General features: G+C 38.4%; 1 protein-coding gene across 2 annotated transcripts in view; it reads right to left on the minus strand.

Moving 5' to 3' along the window:
• BRIP1 (BRCA1 interacting protein C-terminal helicase 1) overlaps positions 1-22,947 on the minus strand; it is a 187,174-nt gene that overhangs the window by 161,979 nt on the left and 2,248 nt on the right. For both annotated transcript variants that reach the window (XM_011953655.1, XM_011953656.1), the window contains 4 exons: positions 21,145-21,256; positions 17,814-17,987; positions 8,929-9,056; positions 6,596-6,715 (listed from right to left, as the gene is read on the minus strand). In XM_011953655.1, coding sequence (XP_011809045.1) covers positions 6,596-6,715; positions 8,929-9,056; positions 17,814-17,987; positions 21,145-21,256 — 534 coding nt within the window. The remainder of the gene's footprint in view (positions 1-6,595; positions 6,716-8,928; positions 9,057-17,813; positions 17,988-21,144; positions 21,257-22,947) is intronic.

Below are 22,947 nucleotides of genomic sequence, written 5' to 3' on the forward strand. Positions count from 1 at the left end.
AACTTAGAGGAATGGCTGAATTTTGTCAACTTTCTCTGAAATATTCACCAAGTTCACTCAATATGATAAAGAAGATTTGAAATTTTTGAGCATTAAACATTTCCACAATAGAGAACACTACTATGTTTTCTCCAAGCTCTCAAAAAATTATAATTATTGGACCAGGTGCAGTGGCTCACTCCTGTAATCCCAGCACTTTGGGAAGCTGAGGCGGGCGGATCATTTGAGGTCAGGAGTTTGAAACACGCCTGGCCAACAAGGCGAAACCCCGTCTCTACTAAAAATAAAAAGAAATTAGACAGGCATGGTGGCAGGCACCTGTAATCCCAGCTACTCGAGAGGCTGAGGCAGGAGAATTGCTTGAATCCAGGAGGTGGAGGTTGCAGTGAGCCAAGATTGCACCACTACACTCCAGCCTGGGTGACAGAGCAAGACTCCAACTCAAAAAAAAAAAAAGCCATAATTATTGGAGCTGAAGGAAACACTCAAGCAATTAGTCATCCATTCTATCATCCTACCCCTAGGTAAATCTGCAGACAAGGCAAAAGATTCACACTAACTCCACTAACCTCTGGCCTAACTTAATCAAGATTAAAAGAGTATTGAACAGGGGTTGGCAAACTTTTTCTCTAAAAGGTCAGAGATTTTCCTGCTGGCTGAACATGAAAAGAAAGAAAAGAAAAATAAATAAATAGAGGGACAGAGAGTAAATATTTTAGGTTTTGTGAGCCATATGGTCTCTATCACAACTACTCAACTTTACTATTATAACACAAAAGTTCCACAGACAATATGTATAAACAAATGTAAAATGCATTCAAAAAAACTTTATTTATAAAAACAGGCAGCAGGCTGTATTCCGCCCATAGGTCATAGTTTGCCAACCACTGGCATAGGAAAAAAGATTACAACAAAAAAGTATCCAACAAAATAGACCTGCTAAATTTTACTATGACTATTAGGTGAAAAATAAAAGTTATACACTATAATCTTAATTTTGTGTGTGGGGAGTATACATGTAATATATGTGTAATATATGTAATATATACTACATAACAAATATATGTAATATATACTACAGTATCAACCCCTTTACAGGGGTTGAGCCCTGTACAACACCTGATTATAGGAGTGAGCCACTGCACTCAGCCCAATAATTACGATTTTTTTGCGAACTTGTAGAAAACATAGTAGTGTTCTCTATGGTGGAAATGTTTACTACATAACAAATATATATATACTTGTAATATATATACTACATAACATATATACTACTACGTAACAAATATGGCAACATATCCTACATAACAAAAATGGCAACAAATTCTACTTATCTTTGTATATAAACCCCTTCAAGGTTATTTTGTACCTCTTTCCACCAAGATGTGAGCTTTACCACTTGAGTCTGGATTTGGTTATGTGATTTGCTTTTGGTGACTGGAACATTAGCAAACCTGACACAAACAGAGACTCAAAAGGCATTTGCACACTGGGGCTTGTTCTCTTGCTGCTCTTGGAACCCTGAGGCCACCACATACATAAACCAGAATTAGCCTGCTAGATGATGAGACAGACCCACCTCATGGTCCCAGCTGACTACCAGTCAACTCCCTGAAGCAGGGCTGCCTTGCTGACTTAACAGCTGACCTGCAGTTGACCATAGACACATGAGTAGGCCACCTGAGATCAGCAGAAGAAATGCCCAGCTGAGCCCAGCCTAAATTGCTGACCCCCACAACAGTAAGCTAAATAAATGGTTGGTTTGTTACAGCAATAGATAATATTGCATGTGTGTGTGCACGCACGTGTGCGCACTTAAGAATAGACAGCAGGCAAAATATCGGGTTGATACTGAGGAGACAGTTTAATTCAAGATTAAATGTTAATAATTTAAGTACACATTTTGGTGGTTCCCAAATTTTCTTAGACGATGCTTTTATATTTGGAAAAAAAGTTATTTAGAAATATAAAATTTAGTTCAATATAAAAGAGTATTTTTCATTATTTCCAGTAAATATTGAGTCTAAAAGTATGGACATCTTGACTTGATGTCTTTAAATGGATAGATTTTAAGTTCTAACAGAGAGTTTGGAGATAAATAGTTATAGGTACATAGAAAACTAAGCAAAGGACAAGACAACTACTAGCACCAAAAAAAAAAAAAAAAAAATACTGGTTTGGGGAAAGAACTGTAATCAGTTTTAAATATTTACAGAATTACAATAATACAAATGCCAAATGCTGGGAGGCTAAAGGGGAGAAGTAATGAGAACGGAGAAAAGGATAGGAGGAAGACAACAGAAAGTATCTAACACTGAAAACTCAAGAGAAAAGCAAAATATGCAAGCTACTTCAGAAACTATCAGAATAAAAAGGAAAAATGATTGAAAATTATTTACTTCAGATAGTAGGAATTGGTGAAGAATAGAATTAGGGCAGGGGTCTACTGCTTTTCTGTTTGAAGACAAGTGGAATTCTCTGACATATTTTTTCACACATACTGTGAAAAAAAATAAAAATTTAAAGAGGAAAAAAAAAGTCCAGGAACCAATCCAAGTACATATAACAATCCAGTACATGATAACAGCAAAACTTCAAAACAGGAAAAATTATTAAGTGATACTGGGACAACTGATCAACTGTTTGGGAAAATATGCAATTAGAGCCTGACTTCATACATGCATGAAAATAAATCCCATAAACAAGAGAGTTAAACGCACAAACAAAACTATAAAAGAACTATTAAAAATATCCTTATAAATTTATAGGAAAGGATCTCAAAAGATCCTCATGAAAGTGTTCATGGTGTTTGCTTCTGGGAAGCAGAAAGGGGGATGGGATTAATATAAAGGAGAACATTTTAAATTTTATTCTCTATCGGTTTTTATAATGTTAAAGGTTTTTCAAAAAATGTTATTACTCTTTTTTTTTTTTTTGAGACAGGGTTTCGCTCTGTCACCCAAGCTGGAATGCAGTGGCATGATCACAGGTCACTGTAACCTCCACCTCCCGGATTCAAGCAATCCTCCTGCCTCAGCCTCCTGAATAGCTGGGACCACAGTCATGAGCCACCACACCCAGCTAATTTTGTTTGTTTTTTGTAGAGACAGGGTCTCGCTATGTTGCCCAGGCTGAACTCAAACTCCTGGGCTCAAGTGATCAGCCTACCTCAGCCTCCCCAAGTGCTGGGATTACAGGCATAAGCCACCATGATTGGCCAAAACAATTTTTAAATCTGCATTAAGTCACCTGTATTTAACAATACTGTCATACCCTCTTAAGTATAAGGATCTGAGTAAAAATTGTGAGCTACAAGAAATAGTGGTGAATCATGCATCTGCTTAACTATGGTCATTTCTTTCATTCATTTATTCAACAAATAATACGAGTAGTTACTAAGCGCAGGCTCTGTGCCTGATGCTGGTCATCAAAAATTGAAAAACAGAGACATTGCACTTGTCCTTATAGTCAGTCTGGTAATGAGGCAAACAAAACAGTTAAACCTACAAATAAATAAATAATTATAAATTTCAGTAAGCATTGTAAAGAAAAAAGACAGGGCCTTGAGACACTAAAAGAGGGACGAATCTTGAATAAATTACCTACACGGTAATGCATATAACATGACCTGTAACAGTATAAAAATGAACTGTCATCAAAAAGTAATCTGGCAGAGTTTATTCAGAGACAGAATAGTGAGGTGGTTTAGAGGACCAATTCCAGAGTCAGACTGCCTGGGTTTTAATCCAGCTTCTACTCACCAGGTTTGTGACATGAACAAGTTATTTAAATACTCTGTGCCTCAGTTTCCTCAGGTATAACTGGGAAAAATATTAATACCTTCCTGATAGGGTTGTTATAAAGACTGAGTTAAATTCTTTTATTTTGAAAACTGTCAAACCCAAAGAAAAGTTAAAAGAACATGACCATAAGCATCAACTCACATGAACCTGTATTTGCCAGGTGAATTAATATTTCTAAAGTGCTTAGAAGAGTGTCTGGCATATAACACAGTAAGCATCAGTATCACCATATATATGCAGTTGTGTTAAATAGCTATTTTAAATAAAAGTAAATTAAAAGCATAAATTAAAAGAAAGAAGGGTAGGAAGGAAGGAAAAATGGGGTATGGGAGGAAGAAAAAGGAAAAACAAAATAGCCTAAGGATCACCCCAGTGTTAACACTTTGTAAGAAGGTCAACAGCGCACTCTGCTGGACCCAAGTGTCTTCCACACACCAGGCCCAAGTTATGAATTAAAATAATACGCTACTGCTACATTAAATCAAATATAATTACTTTAATTAAAGTATATAAAGAATGTTAGCATTTATTTATAAATAAATAAAAAGCAGGTATAAGCATAAGAATGTATCTGAAGACAACCCTATCTATTGTGAGGGTTTACTAAAAAAATGAACAGAATATAAATAAATCTAGAGAAAATGATTAGGAATGATAGAACAAAATAATTTCAAAATGTTAACATACTATTCTAAAAAACAATGTTTTTCTTAACTATATTTTGACCATGTGGAGGCAGATGCCTCACTAGATCTTTGACATATGAATTGTCAGATTAAGAAAATGAATCTAGGGCCGGGCGCGGTGGCTCAAGCCTGTAATCCCAGCACTTTGGGAGGCCGAGACGGGCGGATCACGAGGTCAGGAGATCGAGACCATCCTGGCTAACACGGTGAAACCCCGTCTCTACTAAAAAATGCAAAAAAACTAGCCGGGCGAGGTGGTGGGCGCCTGTAGTCCCAGCTACCCGGGAGGCTGAGGCAGGAGAATGGCGTAAACCCGGGAGGCGGAGCTCGCAGTGAGCTGAGATCCGGCCACTCTGCACTCCAGCCTGGGCGACAGAGCGAGACTCCGTCTCAAAAAAAAAAAAAAGAAAGAAAATGAATCTAAACTGTAAGGAAAGGGATCAAGCAGTGGACACCAGAAAGTTAATCATATAAGAAAAGGTACTGACACTATTTTCCGACTTGAAAAGAAAGTCAGGAGACTAGAAATGATAGAAAAATAAAGAGACAACTGTCTAATTCTCCAATCCACTGGGTGGAAACTAAATTATTTTCATATAAACTAAAAAAATTTGAAGAACCTAAAAAGTTTAATGTCAAATTCAGGGGAAAACAGAAATCATCAAACTAATTTATAATTTAAATTATGGAATAAGATATGTCAAAAGTAATGCAACTGCAGATTTGAAAAACGTGAGGATTCTAAGACTTACACCTTTGCAGGGATAAGAGAACTAAACTATTAATTTATGAATTCAAATAAATATTTTTATTTAAAAACAATACTGTACTCCCTAGTATCATATAATAAAAAGCAAGACAGGAAAAGCATCCTTAGAATTTAAAGGTGCTAGAATTCAATTAGATATAAAGTATCTCCTGACCTCGTGATCTGCCCACCTTGGCCTCCCAAAGTGCTGGGATTACAGGTGTGAGCCACCATCCTGGCTAACACGGTGAAACCCTGTCTCTACTAAAAATACAAAAAATTAGCCGAACGTGGTGGCAGGCGCCTGTAGTCCCAGCTACTCGGGAGGCTGAGGCAGGAGAATGGCGTGAACCTGGGAAGTGGAGCTTGCATAGGGGACAGAGCGAGAATGCCTCTCAAAAAAAAAAAAAAAAAAAGATACAAGGTATCATTAAATCCAGTCCCACATTCTTTTTCCTTCCATATAAAGGAACTGGTTTTGACAAAAAAGTTACTTACCCAAGTCTCTCAATTTACTATAAAATATATATATATATATAAAGGTTGGAGCCAAAACCTTGATTTTTGCTAAGGCACCAACAGTCTTACCCATTCTTGGTTTTGTACCACCAGTACAAATGTCAAGACAATCCAAAAGGCAATAACATGTTTTCCTTTTTTTTTTTTTTGAGACGGGGTCTCACTCTGTCATCCAGGCTGGAGTGCAGTGGTGCAATCTTGGCTCAGTGCGACCTTTGCCTCCTGGGCTCAAGCCATCCTCCCACCTGAGCCTCCCCAGTAGCTGGGACTACAAGTGCACACCCCAACACCCGACTAATTTTTGTATTTTTTATAGAATCAGGGTTTCGCCATGTTGCCCAGGTTGGTCTCAAACTCGTGAACTCAAGTGATCCACCCACCTTGGCCTCCCAAAGTGCTGGGATTACAGGCATGAACCACCACGCCTGGCCTACAACATCTTAATATTATTACAAAAATAATTTTCACCTCACAAACCACCCCCCCAAAAAATTTCAATATCTGGAACTCCCTGGACTCCTCCTTGAGAACTGTTGCCCTAAGGATCCTGAAAGAACTTTAAGGAGTTGGAGAGTTTACAAACATTAAAATACAGAACAGAAAAAATGACTTTCAGATCTCTCTCTAGTCCAATTCTCTTATTTTATAAATGAGGAACTGAGGCATAGATGAATAGACTTTGCCATCCCACACATTAGTAACAGATGTGACAGCATTGAGGACTTCTGAGTTGGTTTCTACTGTCCTTTGTATTATACTCTTCTTCCTTTTGTCAAAAATTGATTTAGAAAATTCCATATTTTCCTTCTTTAAAACTAAACAATGGCATTAATACATACTTTCCGTGGAGAAAAGGAGTTTATCTTTCCCGATGGGGAGTTGAGTTTTACAGTCTTTCCTGAATCAACTTTTGCATCCAAATTGTGTACTTCCGTTCCAAAGCAATGACGTTTTCTAATCTGTAAACACAGAACCAAAATGAAGTTTAAGGTAAACTAGAAGTTTAACTGGCTAGTTGTTCTCAAAGGCCAAAACAGCTCTATGTATTTTTTTTCTGCATCCAAAAATAGACTATTTCTAACTGGCAATAATAAAACAAATTTTAAAAATGCAAATAAGCACCTAATTACAACACTTAAATGAAATAGAACATAGTAACGACTCATGAATGTTAGCCAAACTATCTTTAATTAGTGATGTATCAAAATTAGAGTATTGTAAAATGAACTTCTCATAAAATAGTCCCATCATATGGACATCAAATATGGTATTATTGCAAAGTCCAATCACATATCTAATTGGAAAATAAATCAAAATTTAAGCATAATTCTACACTAAAAAGAACTCAGAATAAAACTTTTAATGTAAATAGTCATGATTTCCTACAGGATGGAATAAATTACTCGATTACTATTATTACTGTTACTTCTTAGATATTTGATAAACCAAGTTGTCTTTGACTAAAATTCTTTTATAAATATCACTGTTTTCTTTCCAAACTGTATCCATGCTTTTTCCTACTTGTGAAAGATCTATTCACTAACGTTATAACTGGGGAGAAAAGCATTTCTATTGGTAATCTCATTCCTGCCAAAAATGAAATGAGAACCAATGAAGTGAGGGAATAAATGTTTTATGTTGAGCCCTACCTGAGGACATGCAACTCTATGCACACATTTTGTCGGGGAGAAATCTCTATAGGTTCACACCTCATTTGCCATTGGTACTTTGATAAAAATAAACTAGTTCATTCTATTTCTAAAAACAAGGCTGAATTATAGAAATTTATAAAGATTATGAGTTGAACAGTTAAACTACGTAAGAATGCAAGAACCTCGAGTATACTCAATTAAAAGTACCCAGTTACTTACCTACAAATAACATCCTAATTAATAATTTTTTCTAATTTTATGTTTTTATTTATTTATTTTTTTAGAGACAGGGTCTTTCTCTGTCACCGAGGTTGAAGCATAATTGCATGATCTTAGCTCACGACAGCCTTGAACTCCTAGGCTTGAGCAATCCTCCTACCTCGGCCTCCCAAGTAGCTGGGACTACAGGCTCATGCCACCACACCCAGCTCCTTTTTTTATTTTTTTTTTTGTGGAGAAGGGAGTCTTGCTATGTCACCCAGGCTAGTCTCAAACTGCTGGACTCAAGAGATCCTCCCGCCTCAGCCTCCCAAAGTGCTGGGATTACAGTCGTGAGCCACTGCATTCAGCCTAATAATTATCTTTTTTATTTGGAACTAAATCTATTAAAATCCCAGCCTTCCTATCTCACTGCCATGAATTCTGAGAAAATACTGTGTTCATCTACATCCAAATTTCATTTAAAATATCTGGTAATTTGTCCGGGCATGGTGGCTCACGCCTGTAATCCCAACACTTTGGGAGGCCAAGGTGGGTGGATCATGAGGTCAGGAGTTTGAGACCAGCCTGACCAACATGGTGAAAACCCATTTCTACTAAAAATACAAAAATTAGCTGGGCCTGGTGGTGTGCGCCTGTAATCCCAGCTACTCGGGAGGCTGAGGCAGGAGAATTGCTTGAATCCAGGAGGTGGTGTTGCAGTGAGCCGAGATTGGGCCACTGCACTCCAGTCTAAGCAACACAGTGAGACTCCGTCTCAAAAAATAATAATAATAATAATTATTATTATATATATGGTAATTCAAGCCTTTTAGTAATTTTTAGAAATAAATGTGCATATTTTATCATGTATCAATCTTAAAATTTCAGTAAGAATACATCTTGCCATTACATTAAAACTATCAATTCCAAAACATCCATAACATTAATAATCATATCAAAGGTATTTTAGCCAAAAGAAAATGCTATTTTAAGATAAAAACAATAGAGGAGTTAAAAAGTGCAAAGTAGTATATCACTAAGATATGCCTTAAGTAAATATTTTACTATCAAATTCCTCATATATAAGAAACACCATGCAGTTTCACTTAAATGACATGTTACTGTGAATAATCTGCTATAATAACAAACTCCTTTGTAACAAGTAACTCTACAAAATGAAATTACAACAAATTACCATTTAATTTATGGCTGTCACATGACCCAGCTAATCTCTACAAGTGTATTAAAAACTTGATACTTGACTACCATGTTCAGCTGTAACTAACTGGATTATTTCACTGCCAATAAACTCTGTTTACCTGCTGTGTAGTTTCTAAGGGTCGAATTCTTTTCTTCTCTACTTGAAAATCATCATTTTCATCTCTGTATATGGATGCCTGCTTCTTAGCAGATAACTTTGCAGCCAGAGTGGTTTTTTCAGGGGAGTCTTATATAAGAAGTAATAAAAAAAATAGCATGAGTAACTTACACGTAGGCAGTTTTTCTAGAAGAAAACTGGAACCAGGATGTAAGGTTTATTTCTAGAAATTTCATACCATAATCTAAAACATGAAACTTAAACATGTTTAAAAAGCACTTCTCTACCATTCAGTTTACTTTATCAAAGATCTTGAGAAACATGCTTTCAATAGGAAAAGTCCAATTTGATTTTTTAAATAGCTTTATGTACTTGTAGACTACTCCCAATAACATGATTTAAAATGTATAACTGCAAGGATCTCTGAAGAAAATAATTTCATGTCTGTAAAAATCTTTCTTTACAGTATCAATGTATCTTTCCTATTAAGTTTCTCCACGTTCTTTAGACCAAAAACATTGATTATAGAATCAAGCTCATATAATCTGTCTTTTAATCTCATAATCCTGAAAGCTCCTTCTCAAGGTCATCAAGGACCTCTTAATCACCAAATAACATTAATTATCCCAATCTTACAAATGTGAACACTAGGTTTTTAAAAGTCCAGTAGTTTGCCCAGTATCATATGGTTATTAAATGGTAGAGCTTGGATGTGACTGAATCCTGCTGTGTGACTCCAACATCCATATATGTAACCTCTTAGGCATACAGTCAAACACTGTCTTCTTGGAACATAGCAAACACATTTTCTTCTTCCTTAATGTCTGTAACACTGTTCTTAACTATTCTCATACATTAGTTTCTCCCTTTTCCTAAATATAAATATTCTTAAAGGTAACCTCCTTTCTCTTTGCTTCTCTCTAAACATTCTCTCTACTCCCACAGCTTGAATTAATTTAACAATCTTTTTTTTTTTTTTTTTGAGATGGAGTTTCCCTCTTGTTGCCCAGGCTGAAGTGCAATGGTATGATCTCAGCTCACCACAATCTCCACCTCCCGGATTCAAGCGAATTCTCCTGCCTCAGCCTCCTGAGTAGCTGGGATTATAGGCATGTGCCACCACACCCAGCTAATTTTGTATTTTTAGTAGAGACGGGGTTTCTCCATGTTGGTCAGGCTAGTCTCGAACTCCTGACCTCAGGCAATCCACCCACCTCAGCCTCCCAAAGTGTTGGGATTACAGGCGTTAGCCACCGTACCTGGCCAACAATCATTTATTACATTGAGTCTATCCCATGGCCAGACACCATGGAAAAAATAGTGAAAAAGAGAATCCTTGGCCCTAAAGGATTTACAGCAGAGAAAGACTTACATGAGCAGGTCCAATACTGTTTTCAAAAAACAAGTTTGAGGCCGGCCCCACTGGCTCACGCCTTTAATCCCAGCACTTTGGAAGGCCGAGGCGAGAGGATCACTCGAGCCCAGGAGTGACCTGCCTGGGCAACATGGCGAAATCCCATCTCTATTAAAAACACGAAAATTAGCTGTGCAAGGTGGTGCAGACCTATAATCCCAGCTCCTCAGGAGGTTGAGGCATGAGAATCCCTTGAATCTGGGAGGCAGAGGTTGCAATGAGCTGAGATCACGTCACAGCACCCCAGCCTGTGTGACAGAACAAGACTCTGTCTCCAAAAAAAAAAAAAGAAAGCTTGAGATTACATAAACTCGGAAATGAACCTATGCCACACATCACTGATTTTCAAGCTTTTTCTAAAGTGTAGGACTATTTTCTTTTTAAAGAAATGTTGCAGCTGGGCGCAGTGGCTCACACCTGTAACCCCAGCACTTTGGGAGGCCGAGGCAGGTGGATCACCTGAGGCCAGGAGTTTGAGACCAGCCTGGCCAACGTGACGAAAGCCCATCTCTACTAAAAATACAAAAATTAGCTGGGCACAGTGGCACACGCCTGTAATCCCAGCTACTTGGGAGGCTGAGGCAGGACAATCACTTGAATCTGGGAGGCAGAGGCTGCAGTGGGCCAAGATCGTGCCACTGCACTCCAGCCTAGGTGACAGAAAGAGACTCCATCTCAAAAAAGAAAAAAAAAAAGAAATGTTGCTTAAAATTTCCAAAATAGGGATGAAAGACCTAGAACTTCCCTAATCCACTTTCCCCCTTCCCTTACGAGTCATGTTTCTTTCTTTATAAGGTTCTTAGAAACAGTTTGAAAACCACTATACTCTAAAAATCCTAATAGTTTTGCCTTTCAGAAGTAAGTCTTTAATGTACCTAGAATGGATTTTTGTATATGGTATAAAGTAGGGCTCCAATTTCAATTTTTTCCATATGGACATCTAATAGGCCCAGCACCACCCCCAAGTTGTTCCTTTCCCCTACAAGCTATAGGGGCACTTCTTTAAAAATATCAAGTTTCTGGATACATGTGGGACTGAATTAGGGTTCTCTATATTTATATTTATATGGATCTATCACTGTGCTAACCTCAGCCTGTCTTAATTACTCTATATTTACATACAATAAATCAGTATATTTGGCGGATCAAATCTCTCGCTTTTTTTTTTTTTTTTTTTTTGAGACGGAGTCTCACTTTGTCGCCCAGGCTGGAGTGCAGTGGCCGGATCTCAGCTCACTGCAAGCTCCGCCTCCCGGGTTCACGCCATTCTCCTGCCTCAGCCTCCTGAGTAGCTGGGACTACAGGCGCCCGCCACCTTGCCCAGCTAGTTTTTTTTTTGTATTTTTTAGTAGAGACGGGGTTTCACCGTGTTAGCCAGGATGGTCTCGATCTCCTGACCTTGTGATCCGCCCATCTCGGCCTCCCTAAGTGCTGGGATTACAGGCTTGAGCCACCGCGCCCGGCCAAATCTCTCGCTTTGACCTGCTTTTTCAAAACTGTCCTGGCTATCTTTAGTCCTTTGCATTTCCATATATATTTTAGATAAGACAGATAATTTTGAGCTCCGCATGTCCAGGAAACCAGTAACATAACCACAAAATAAACCTAGATCAGTGATTCCTAACCAGGCCAGTTTTAACACCACCACTTCTCATCCCAAGCATACCAGGCAATGTCTGGAGACATTTTTGGTTGTCACAAAAAGAGCGGAGGTGGAAACACTACTAGCATCCAGTGCATAAAGGCCAGGGGTATTGCTGAACATCTCACAAAGGAGAGCTCCTACAACAAAGAGTTATCCCACTCAAAATGTTAATAGTGTCACTGTGGAGAAACGCTGTCCCAAATAAATAAGGGGCAAACTGACACGGGCCCATCAAGAGGGTAGGGAACGCCCACCCAAAATGATCATTTAGTTTTAGAAAACTGAACTGCCATGTGCCAAATAAGGGTAACCCCAATTCATAAAAATAAAAATCATATTATCATCACATACAAAAAGGCTTATCTTCCTGGTCTTTATAGCAAGGGAGTTTGGAGGAAGTTCATCAAAGGGGTAAAATCTTTAAGATACAAAGTTAAAAAGAAAGAAGATATCTCCCAGTTATGTTTTTTAAACTCTTTAAGAAACCTAAGAAATGCCCAATAGAAAAATGGAGGCTGGGCACGGTGGCTCATGCCTGTAATCCAAGCACTTTGGGAGGCTGAGGCGAATCATCATTTGAGGTCAGGAGTTTGAGATCAGCCTGGCCAACATGGTGAAACTCCATGTCTTCTAAAAATACAAAAATTAGCTGGGCATGGTGGCGGGTGCCTGTAATCCCAGCTACTCAGGAGGCTAAGGCAGGAGAATTGCCTGAGCCTGGGAGGTGGTGGGTGCAGTGAGCTGAGATTGCACCACCGCACTCCAGCCTGAGTGACAGAGTGAGACTCCACCTCAAATAAAAAATAAAAGAAAAATTGCAAACAACTTGATTAGGCGATTCACTAAAGAGGGTATCCAAACGACCAATAAACATATGAAGTCACCAGAGAAATACTAACTAAAACCCAATGAGAATACCACACATACACAAGAATGACTAACATTTTTTTTTAAACTATAAATATCCAGTACTAACAAAAATGGTGAATAACTTTCATATACTGCTGCAGGGGTTGGAGGGATCTGAGCAGGGACGCATAAATTGGTTCAACCACTTTAGAAAATGTTGTCAGTATCTACTATAGATATGTATATACTATGTATACATACGTAAACATATGTATATACTATGACCAGGAATGTGTCTATAGACAATACTTACCTATTTGCACTCCTTTGAACAAGAATGTTCATAACAGCACTAGTAAACAATACTGAAAACAACCCAATGCCTAACAACTGTAGAACAGATTAATAAACTGTGGTATATTCATACAAGGAAATAATACACAAAAACAAGAAGTACTATTATATGCAACAGCATGAATGAATCTCACACAAATAAAACATTAAGCAAATGACAGACACAAGAGTACATATATAATTCTATTTCTTTTTTTTTTGAGACGGAGTTTCACTCTATTTCTATAAAAGGGCAAAACTCATCAATGGTCACAGGAGGACAAGAATTACCTATGGAAAGAAGAGACAGTGACTGAAAAAGAAGATGAAAAGGGCCTCTGGGGTGTTGGTAATGACTTTTTTTTTTTTTAATCTATGTAGTAGTTATGATAGTGAAAATTCATCAAGCTATATACTTAGGATTTGCATTTTTCTATATTTAGGTTACAGATTAAAGGATTTACTTACAAATATAAAGAGGGTATCAGAATACAACCTTGATTTTTCCCATTTAGACTATTCTAAATAACACTGACTCACAGCAATGTCAAAATCAAGTTGTGTACATATGGATAACTCATTTTTGATAAAGACACAAAGGCAATGTAGTGGATAAAGGATAGCCTTTTCAATATATGGTGCTGAACAATTGGATATCCACATGCAAAAAAATGAACTTGAATCCATACCTTGCACCATATACACACATCAACTCAAAATGGATCTTAGACCTAAATGTAAAACCTAAAATTTTATCTGATCAAAGGCTTGTATTCAAAATGTTTAAAGAAGTTTAAATAAGAAAACTATCGCCGGGCGCAGTGGCTCACACCTGTTATCCCAGCACTCTGGGAGGCCGAGGTGGGTGGATCACGAGGTCAGGAGATCGAGACCATCCTGGCTAACACGGTGAAACCCTGTCTCTACTAAAAAATACAAAAAAGTAATTTGGCATGGTGGCGGGCGCCTGTAGTCCCAGCTAATCGGGAGGCTGAGGCAGAAGAATGGCGTGAACCCAGGAGGCGGAGCTTGCAGTGAGCCGAGATCGCCCCACCGCACTCCAGCCTGGGCAACAGAGTGAGACTCCATCTCAAAAAAAAAAAAAAAGAAAACTAATAAAACATAGGCAATTATTTGAACACACATATCATCAAACAAGATACATAGATAGCTAATAAGAACATGAAAGTATGGGAAATAAAAATTAAAACCACAATAAGATACCACTCCATGCCTAATACCACTCCATGCCTAATAGGGTAGCTAAAATTAAGGCCAGGTGTAATGGCTCATGCTTATAATCCCAGTGCTTTGGGTGGCTGAAGAAGACAGATCACTTGAGCACAGGAGTTCAAGACAAGCCTGGGGAACATGGTAAAACCAACAAAAACTACACAAATTAGCCAGGTGTGGTGATGCATGCCTGTAGTCCCAGCTACTCGGGAGTCTGAAGTTTAAGGATCACTTGACCCTGGGAGGCACGGGTTGCAATGAGCCAAAAGAGCCAAGATCACAGTACTGCACCCAGCCTGGGCAACAGTGAAACTCTTTCTCCAAAAAAAAAAAAGAATCGCTAAAATTAAAAGGACTGACCATACCAAGCGTACACAAGGACGTGAAAAAATTGGAACTCTCATAACTGCTGATGGGAATGTAAAATGGTATGACCACTTCATGAAACAGTTTGGAAATTTCTTAAAAAGTTGGCCAGGCATGGTGGCTTACGCCCGTAATCCCAACACTTTGTGAGGCCCAGATGGGTGGATCACTTGAGGTCAGGAGTTTGAGACCAGCCTGACCAACATGATGAAACCCTATCTCTACTAAAAATACAAAAATTAGCCAGGTGTGGTGGCACATTCCTGTAATCCCAGCTACTTGGGAGACTGAGGCAGGAGAATCGCTTGAACCCGAGAGGCAGAGGTTGTAGTGAGCTGAGATTGCGCCACTGCTCTCCAGCCTGGGCAAGAGTGACCCTGTCTCAAAAAAAAAAAAAAAAAGTTAAACATACACAGCTGCAAAGCAATCTGGTCATTCTGCTCCAAGCATTCACCCAAGAGAAATGAAACATACATCCATACAAAGATGTAGACACAAATGTTCATAGTATCTGTCTTTGTAATAGCCCAGAACTAGCAATAACCCAAATATATGTAAACAGCTAATTAGATAACCAATTTGTGGTATATCCATGCACTCTTAATCAGAAATAAAAAAAACAATATATTAATATATGCAGCAACATGGAGGAATCTCAAAATAATTGTCATAAGTGAAAGAAGCCAGACAAAATAAGTACACATCCTGTGTGAATCCATTTATATAAACTATAGAAAATGCAAACTAATCTATAGTAACAAAAAGCAGATAGGTGGTTGGATAGGGAGGTTACTCATGGAGGGGTGGGAAGGAGGGATAACAAAGGTCCTGAGAAAACTTTTGGGGAAAGTGAGCATGTTTAAAAAACTTTGGAGAAAGTGAATACAGGGTTGGTGCGTATGTTCACTATCTTGATTCTGGTGAAAGTTTCATGGAGGTACATATGTCAAAATGTATCAAAGTGTACCATTTAGGCTGGGCCTGGAGGCTCACACCTATAATCCCAGCACTTTGGGAGGCCGAGGCAGGTGGGTCACTTGAGGTCAGGAGTTCAAGACCAGCCTGGCCAACATGATAAAACCCTGTCCCTACTAAAAATACAAAAAATTAGCTGGGCGTGGTGGCAGGCACCTGTAATCCCAATTACTTGGGAGGCTGAGGCAGGAGAATTGCTCAAACCCAGGAGGTGAAGGTTGCAGTGAGCCAAGGTCACACCACTGTGCTCCAGCCTAGGCAACAGAGCAAGATTCTGTCTCAAAAAAAAAAAAAAAAAAAGTGTACCATTTAAATATATGCAATTTGTTATGTCAAGTAAACCTCAATAAAGCTGTTTTTAAAATGTTGTATATAAATATTATACACAAGAATTCCTATAATTAGCTGAAAATTAATCCCAGTCATTCCTAACAAATATTTATCTAGCACCTACCATATGCCAGGCACCCTGCTAGAGTTCTAGGGATACAATGGTAAGCAAATTGACAATATTCCAAACCTCATGAAATATACAGTCTGCCAAGGAAGCAGAGATTAATAAAAGATTTAGATAGACACATATAATACAAACTGTAACAAGTGCCATAAAGGAAAGGTACACAATGAGAAGACAGACTATAATAGGGAAATCAAATCTACTCTGACAGAAAAATCAGTGATGGATACCCCAAGAAAGTCACATGTAAACTGAGGAACAAAAGGATAAGTTGAAGATGGAACTTTGCTCAGAAAAGACAGTAATAGAAGCAAAGGCTCTGAGGAAAGAGAAAGCATAAATCTTTGAAGGAAAGGAAAGAAATCCAAAAGGCCAAAATCAAAACAATGTAGACAACACTATTGCTCACCTATTTAACAACTACGCCACTCCTCTTTCCTCATTCCCACCGGAAGTTCAATTATCTACCGTCCTTTGCATGGTTATGTGCTTTAGAGGAAGGTGACTCCATCCTTGATTTTAGGAAATGGATACTGTTTGTTTTGACTTAAGTCAATCATGGCAACCTGTGTCTCCCTGCCAGTGACTAGTAAAGGAATAGCATGAGTAAAAGCAGAAAAAAGGGTTATTGGATGCTCTAAACAAGAAATGGTAGTTTGGACTATGGAGGTACCAACGGATATGGAGATGTGCATGAAGAAATAAGAAAGGGCAAAGTTTCCAGGATGTTCCCTAGGTTTCTTAGGTAAGTAATAGTCTATCCTTTCTATATAGTCAAAAGCAGGAGAAATATTTTTTTAATTTATTTATTTATTTATTTATTTATTTTTTGAGGTGGAGTCTCGCTCTGTCGCCCGGACTGGAGTGCAGTGGTCGGCTCTCAGCTCACTGCAAGCTCCGCCTCCCGGGTTTACGCCATTCTCCTGCCTCAGCCTCCGGAGTAGCTGGGACTACAGGCGCCCGCCACCTCGCCCTGCTAGTTTTTTTTGTATTTTTAGTAGAGACGGGGTTTCACCGTGTTAGCCAGGATGGTCTCGATCTCCTGACCTCGTGATCCGCCCGTCTCGGCCTCCCAAAGTGCTGGGATTACAGGCTTGAGCCACCGCACCCGGCCAAATTTATTATTAATACTTTAATGTTACTCTTAATATATTTCTCTAAAAATAGAAAAAATTAGTTAAAGATCACACATAAACATACCTGATTCTCATGTAGGATACTGGTCTCAGAATGCCAGGCAAACTTATCAAGAATGGATCAATGAGGCTAATTAGATTTGTCTTAGGATACAAACATTGTTTTATAGAATTCTAACATGCAATTAACAATACTGGCTACAAATAACATCAATTTTGGAAAATCATTTATTTTGCATTGCCTTCATTAAAAAATTATTTAGGCCAACAAAATGTCTCAATAAATTAAAAGTCAAACCAAGAATTTAAAAACATCTAAGGATTTTTGACCACTCTGTGTTATTTTAAAATAATTCCAGAGAAACTAGAGATATATAATCAGTTATGCTAACCACATTTATATAAATTAGGGCTTATAACAGTAATAATTAAGACTCTTATTACAGATATCAACTGACCCAGACAAAATATAAATTACCTTGACAAGTTAATGAAGTACTATTTCTTTCAGAAGGTGGTGTGCTTGGATAGTTGAAATGACGTGAAGTTCCTTGGTTCATGTCATTGTTTGTAAAATCTTTTGAATGGCATGTACAACAACATGACAATGGTACTTCAGTTTTTTCACTTACGCCCTCATCTGCTGGCTTCTCTAAAAATGAAAGAACCTCTATTTATAATATATCTAATTAAATAAACATTAATCATTATCGGCAACTAGGGTAAGTAACCAGCCCAGTTCACCCGGGATTGGGAGATTTTCTAAGATACAAGATTTTTAGGGCTAACACCAGGAAGGTAAGTGGCAAACCTGGACAAGCTGGTCACTTTATCTGCAGCATCAAATTAGGACAAGAGAGAAATATGCCAAAAACGTTTGGTCAGACACAGTCGCTCATGCCTGTTATGCTAGCACTTTGGGAGGCTGAGGCGGGCACATCAATTGAGGTCAGGAGCTCGAGACCAGTCTGGTCAGTATGGTAAAACCCTGTCTCTACTAAAAATACAAAGATTAGCCAGGCGTGGTGGTGCACGCCTGTAATACCACCTACTCAGGAGGCTGAGGCAGGAGAATCGCTTGCACCCAGGAGGCGGAGGTAGCAATGAGCTGAGATTGCGCCACTACACTCCGGCATAGGCAACAGAGCTAGACTCTGTTTCAAAAACAAAAACAAAAACATTTATAGGGAAATTATCACCCATTTATGTAATCTGTAAACATCTAATAATCTAAGATTAATAATGTAATAAAAGTACAACTACTCAAGTATTCATTAAGATTCATCTAAAATTCAAGAATGGATTAAAACAAGGACCTAAAGTATATTCTTAATTTTCCCTAAATGAAGAATTTGAAAGTTCAATATATGAAATAATAATCTAACACACAAGGATTAAATCATTCCCCACATTATACTTCTATTTCAAATACAAACTTTTTTTTTTTTTTTTGAGATGGAGTCTCGCTCTGTTGCCCAGGCTGGAGTGCAGTGGCGTGATCTCGGCTCACTGCAAGCTCCACCTCCCAGGTTCACGCCATTCTCCTGCCTCAGCCTCCCCAGAAGCTGGGACTACAGGTGCCCGCCACCACGCCCTGCTAATTTTTGTATTTTTAGTAGAGACGGGGTTTCACTGTGTTAGCCAGGATGGTCTCGATCTCCTGACCTTTTGATCCACCCACCTCGGCCTCCCAAAGTGCTGGGATTACAGGCGTGAGCCACTGCGTCCGGCCAGAAACATGTTTTTTGATGTATTAATTCTGATACTTCCATCAAAATACATTTTAAGGTCAAAATTCAAATCAATAAAATAGGTAATTTTAGTGCCTAAACATAATACCAAATTGTAGTAAGTTTACATTGTGTGCCTACCTTGTATACAAATGTATAATTCATACACCCCCAAAAAAGCTAAATAATTTATTTTTTAAAATAATTAGTATTGACATTGTTTTCCCATTTGTACCACATAAATATTTCTAATTCTATTTTCCAGACATCTGCCATTAAGACCTGATGTTAGTACTGATAAACTCATGTTTTCCAAAATTAAGATCAATAAGAATCAAAATGAACAACCAAAAGCTTATGAAATATTTACTTTTTTTTTTTGAGACAGTTTCGCTCCTGTTGCCCAGGCTGAAGTGCAATGGCGCGATCTTGGCTCACTGCGACCTCCACCTCCTGGGTTCAAGCAGTTCTCCTGCCTCAGCCTCTCCAGTAGCTGGGATTACAGGCACATACCACCTCGCACAGCTAATTTTGTATTTTTAGTAGAGACGGGGTTTCTCCACGTTGGTCAGGCTAGTCTCAAACTCCAAACCTCAGGTGATCCACCCGCCTTGGCCTCCCAAAGTGCTGGGATTATAGGAGTGAGCCACTGTGCCCGGCCTTAATATATTCTTATTAGTAACAAACATTTCATTTAAAAATGTATATATATACACCTATATACACATACATACATATTACATACATACCATGTTTAACCTCAAATTCTCCTAATACTTTAGGTTAAAGCCATCTAATGTAACTAAAATGTATCCAATATTATATTTCTGATTCACTATGTAGTTTATATAGTCTTTCATAAAAGTAAATATTAATAGGCATTTGTTAGCAAACAAAGTAAAAATAGCTTGGCCTGGTGGCTCATGCTTGTAATCCCAACTACTTAAGAGGCTGAAGTAGGAGAATCATTTGAGCCCAGAGGTTTGAGTTTACAGTGAACTATGATCACATCACTATCATCACTATGCTCCATCCTGGGTGACTCCACTCAAAAAAAAAAAAAAAAAAAAAGGAAAAGTAGTGGGAAGTAATATAAATTCATACAAACAATATTATACTAAAGTTCTGTTTATCTGGCATTTAAACAAGTAGAAAAATCAACTAGAATGCATTATTTTTTATATATTCCATGTGCTAATGTTATGAGAAAGGAACAGATAAGCAAATATATTAAAAGATTTCCTCCCTAAAAAAAAGCAATTAGTATGTGTTATAGCATCATGACAGCCCATCTCTTGCATCTTTTACATACAAATTATCATCTAATTATTTTCATAATGATAACTCTATGTATCCAAAACTTTGTTTTTTGAGACAGGGTCTCATTCTGTCACCCAGGCTGAAGTGCACAATCACAGCTCTCTGCAACCTCGACCTCCTGGGCTCAAGCGATCCTACCACCTCAGTCTCCCAAAAATTGATTGTCATTTTTTGTAGAGATGGGCTCTCACTATGTTGCCCAGGCTGCCAAAAGTCTTTATGTACTTTTCCTTTTTTTTTTTTTTTTGAGACGGAGTCTCGCTCTGTCGCCCAGGCTGGAGTGCAGTGGCCGGATCTCGGCTCACTGCAAGCTCCGCCTCCGGGGTTTACGCCATTCTCCTGCCTCAATCTCCCGAGTAGCTGGGACTACAGGCGCCCACCACCTCGCCCGGCTAGTTTTTTGTATTTTTTAGTAGAGACGGGGTTTCACCGTGTTAGCCAGGATGGTCTCGATCTCCTGACCTCGTGATCCGCCCGTCTCGGCCTCCCAAAGTGCTGGGATTACAGGCTTGAGCCACCGCGCCCGGCCTTTATGTACTTTTCAACTCATCAAAAGACTAAATTATGTTCAATACTATTTTAGCATAAATTAAACATATGGAAACTCTTTTGGAAGATATATAACTTATTTTAAAGAAACATCATTAAAGGAGTATTTAAGTTAGCGACAGCATGGCTGAACCAGTCTGGATAAAGAATACTGTATTATATTTTTTCAGGTCCCAGTAAGCAACTTGAAGATATCAAGCAACTACTTACCACTAAGAGATTGTTGCCATGCTAAAGCAGAACAAAGTAAGGCTAAGCTTTTTCCACTTCCTGTGGGACTCTCCAACAAACAATGTTGCTTACTGTTTAATCCTCGGAGAATCTATGAACACAGGAACCAATGAAAAAGATTAATAAACATTTTAACTTTATAAAGGTCTCTCTCCATCTGAAGTATAAAGAACACCAAGAAGAAGTGAGATTGCACTCCAGGGAACACACCAATAGCAGAAGGAACTCTATTCAGTTAAATCCAAACTGTATTCCTTTACACCTTTCCCTAAGATTATCTTGGACTTACCAAAACATCAAGCACAAGAGAAGAAATGAAAAGAGCAATTTGTGCCAGAATTATGCAAGCACCAATGATTTCTGTAAAACCAGAATACATTACTACCTATCAATATCTTTGATGAAAACTCAATGAAGCATACTGCTAGTGAGAGTACAAATTGTTGCAACTACTTGGTAGAGAAATAAACAATGTCTCATAAAGTGAAGATGTCCAACTCCAGCAAGTTCAGTTCTATGTGTACACCCAAAACCTTTCCCACATGAACACAAGGAAACGCATAAGAAAGTTCACAGCAGCAGCCAGGCATGGTGGCTCATGCTTGCAATCCCAGCATTTTGGGAGGCCAAGGCAGGTGGATCATTTGAGGTCAGGAGTTCGAGACCAGCCTGGCCAACATGGTGAAAACCTGTCTCTACTAAAAATACAAAAATTAGCTGGGCGTGGTGGCGCATCCCTGTAATCCCAGCTACTCAGGAGGCTGAGGCAGGAGAATAGCTTCAGCCTGGGAGGCAGGGGTTGCAGTGAGCTAAGATGGCACTACTGCACTCCAATCTGGGTGAGAGTGAGACCCTGTCTCAAAAAAAAAAAAAAGAAAAAAGAAAGTTCACAGCAGCATTGTTTATAATTGCAAAAGAATGTAAACAACCTAAATGTCCACTAATAAGAAAATGGACAGATAAATTCTGGTATATTCATCCAATGGAATTTATACAGCAATTAAAATTGATTAAGAATCAACAGGGCTATATATTAAAATTAATGCTAAGTTAAAAAACTCAAGTTCTGCAGAAAGATAAGGTACAGTATCACATCAATGCACAAAGTTTAAAATATGTAAAATAATATTCTATATTGTTTATGGATACATATATATGTAATAAAAGTATAAAAACAAGGCTAGGAAAGGAAAAGAAAAAATTCAGGATACTAATAATCTTGTTACCAGTAAATAAGATATGAAGTACATATGGCAAAATAGATTTAACACAACTGGAAAGCTGGTTTACTCAAATTTATATATTAATTTTCTACATGATCCAAAGAAAACAATGGTGAGAAAAATAGTATTCTGTGTAAAAGATAGTAAATACTCTGTAGAAAGCAGTTTTTCACTAAAAGTATAGAAATTCCAAATGAGCTGAGAACATTTTTCAGCATGTTCTTCTTTGCCTTAATCATGGATATATACAGTTTAGCAGCAATCAGTGGTTTCCTAGAGGTTACATGTTCTTCCAATGGAACCCAGAAAATATTCTCCATTGGCCGGGCGTGGTGGCTCACGCCTGTAATCCCAGCACTTTGGGAGGCCAAGGCAGGTAGATCACCTGAGGTCGGGAGTTCAAGACCAGCCTGACCAACATGGAGAAACCCCATCTCTACTAAAAATACAAAATTAGCCAGGCATGGTGGCGCATGCCTGTAATCCCAGCTACTCAGGAGGCTGAGGCAGGAGAATTGCTCAAACCCAGGAGGTGAAGGTTGCAGTGAGCCAAGGTCAC

The sequence above is a fragment of the Colobus angolensis genome, unplaced genomic scaffold (assembly GCF_000951035.1).
Source record: "Colobus angolensis palliatus isolate OR3802 unplaced genomic scaffold, Cang.pa_1.0 Scaffold37, whole genome shotgun sequence".
NCBI classification, from domain to species: Eukaryota; Metazoa; Chordata; class Mammalia; order Primates; family Cercopithecidae; genus Colobus; species Colobus angolensis.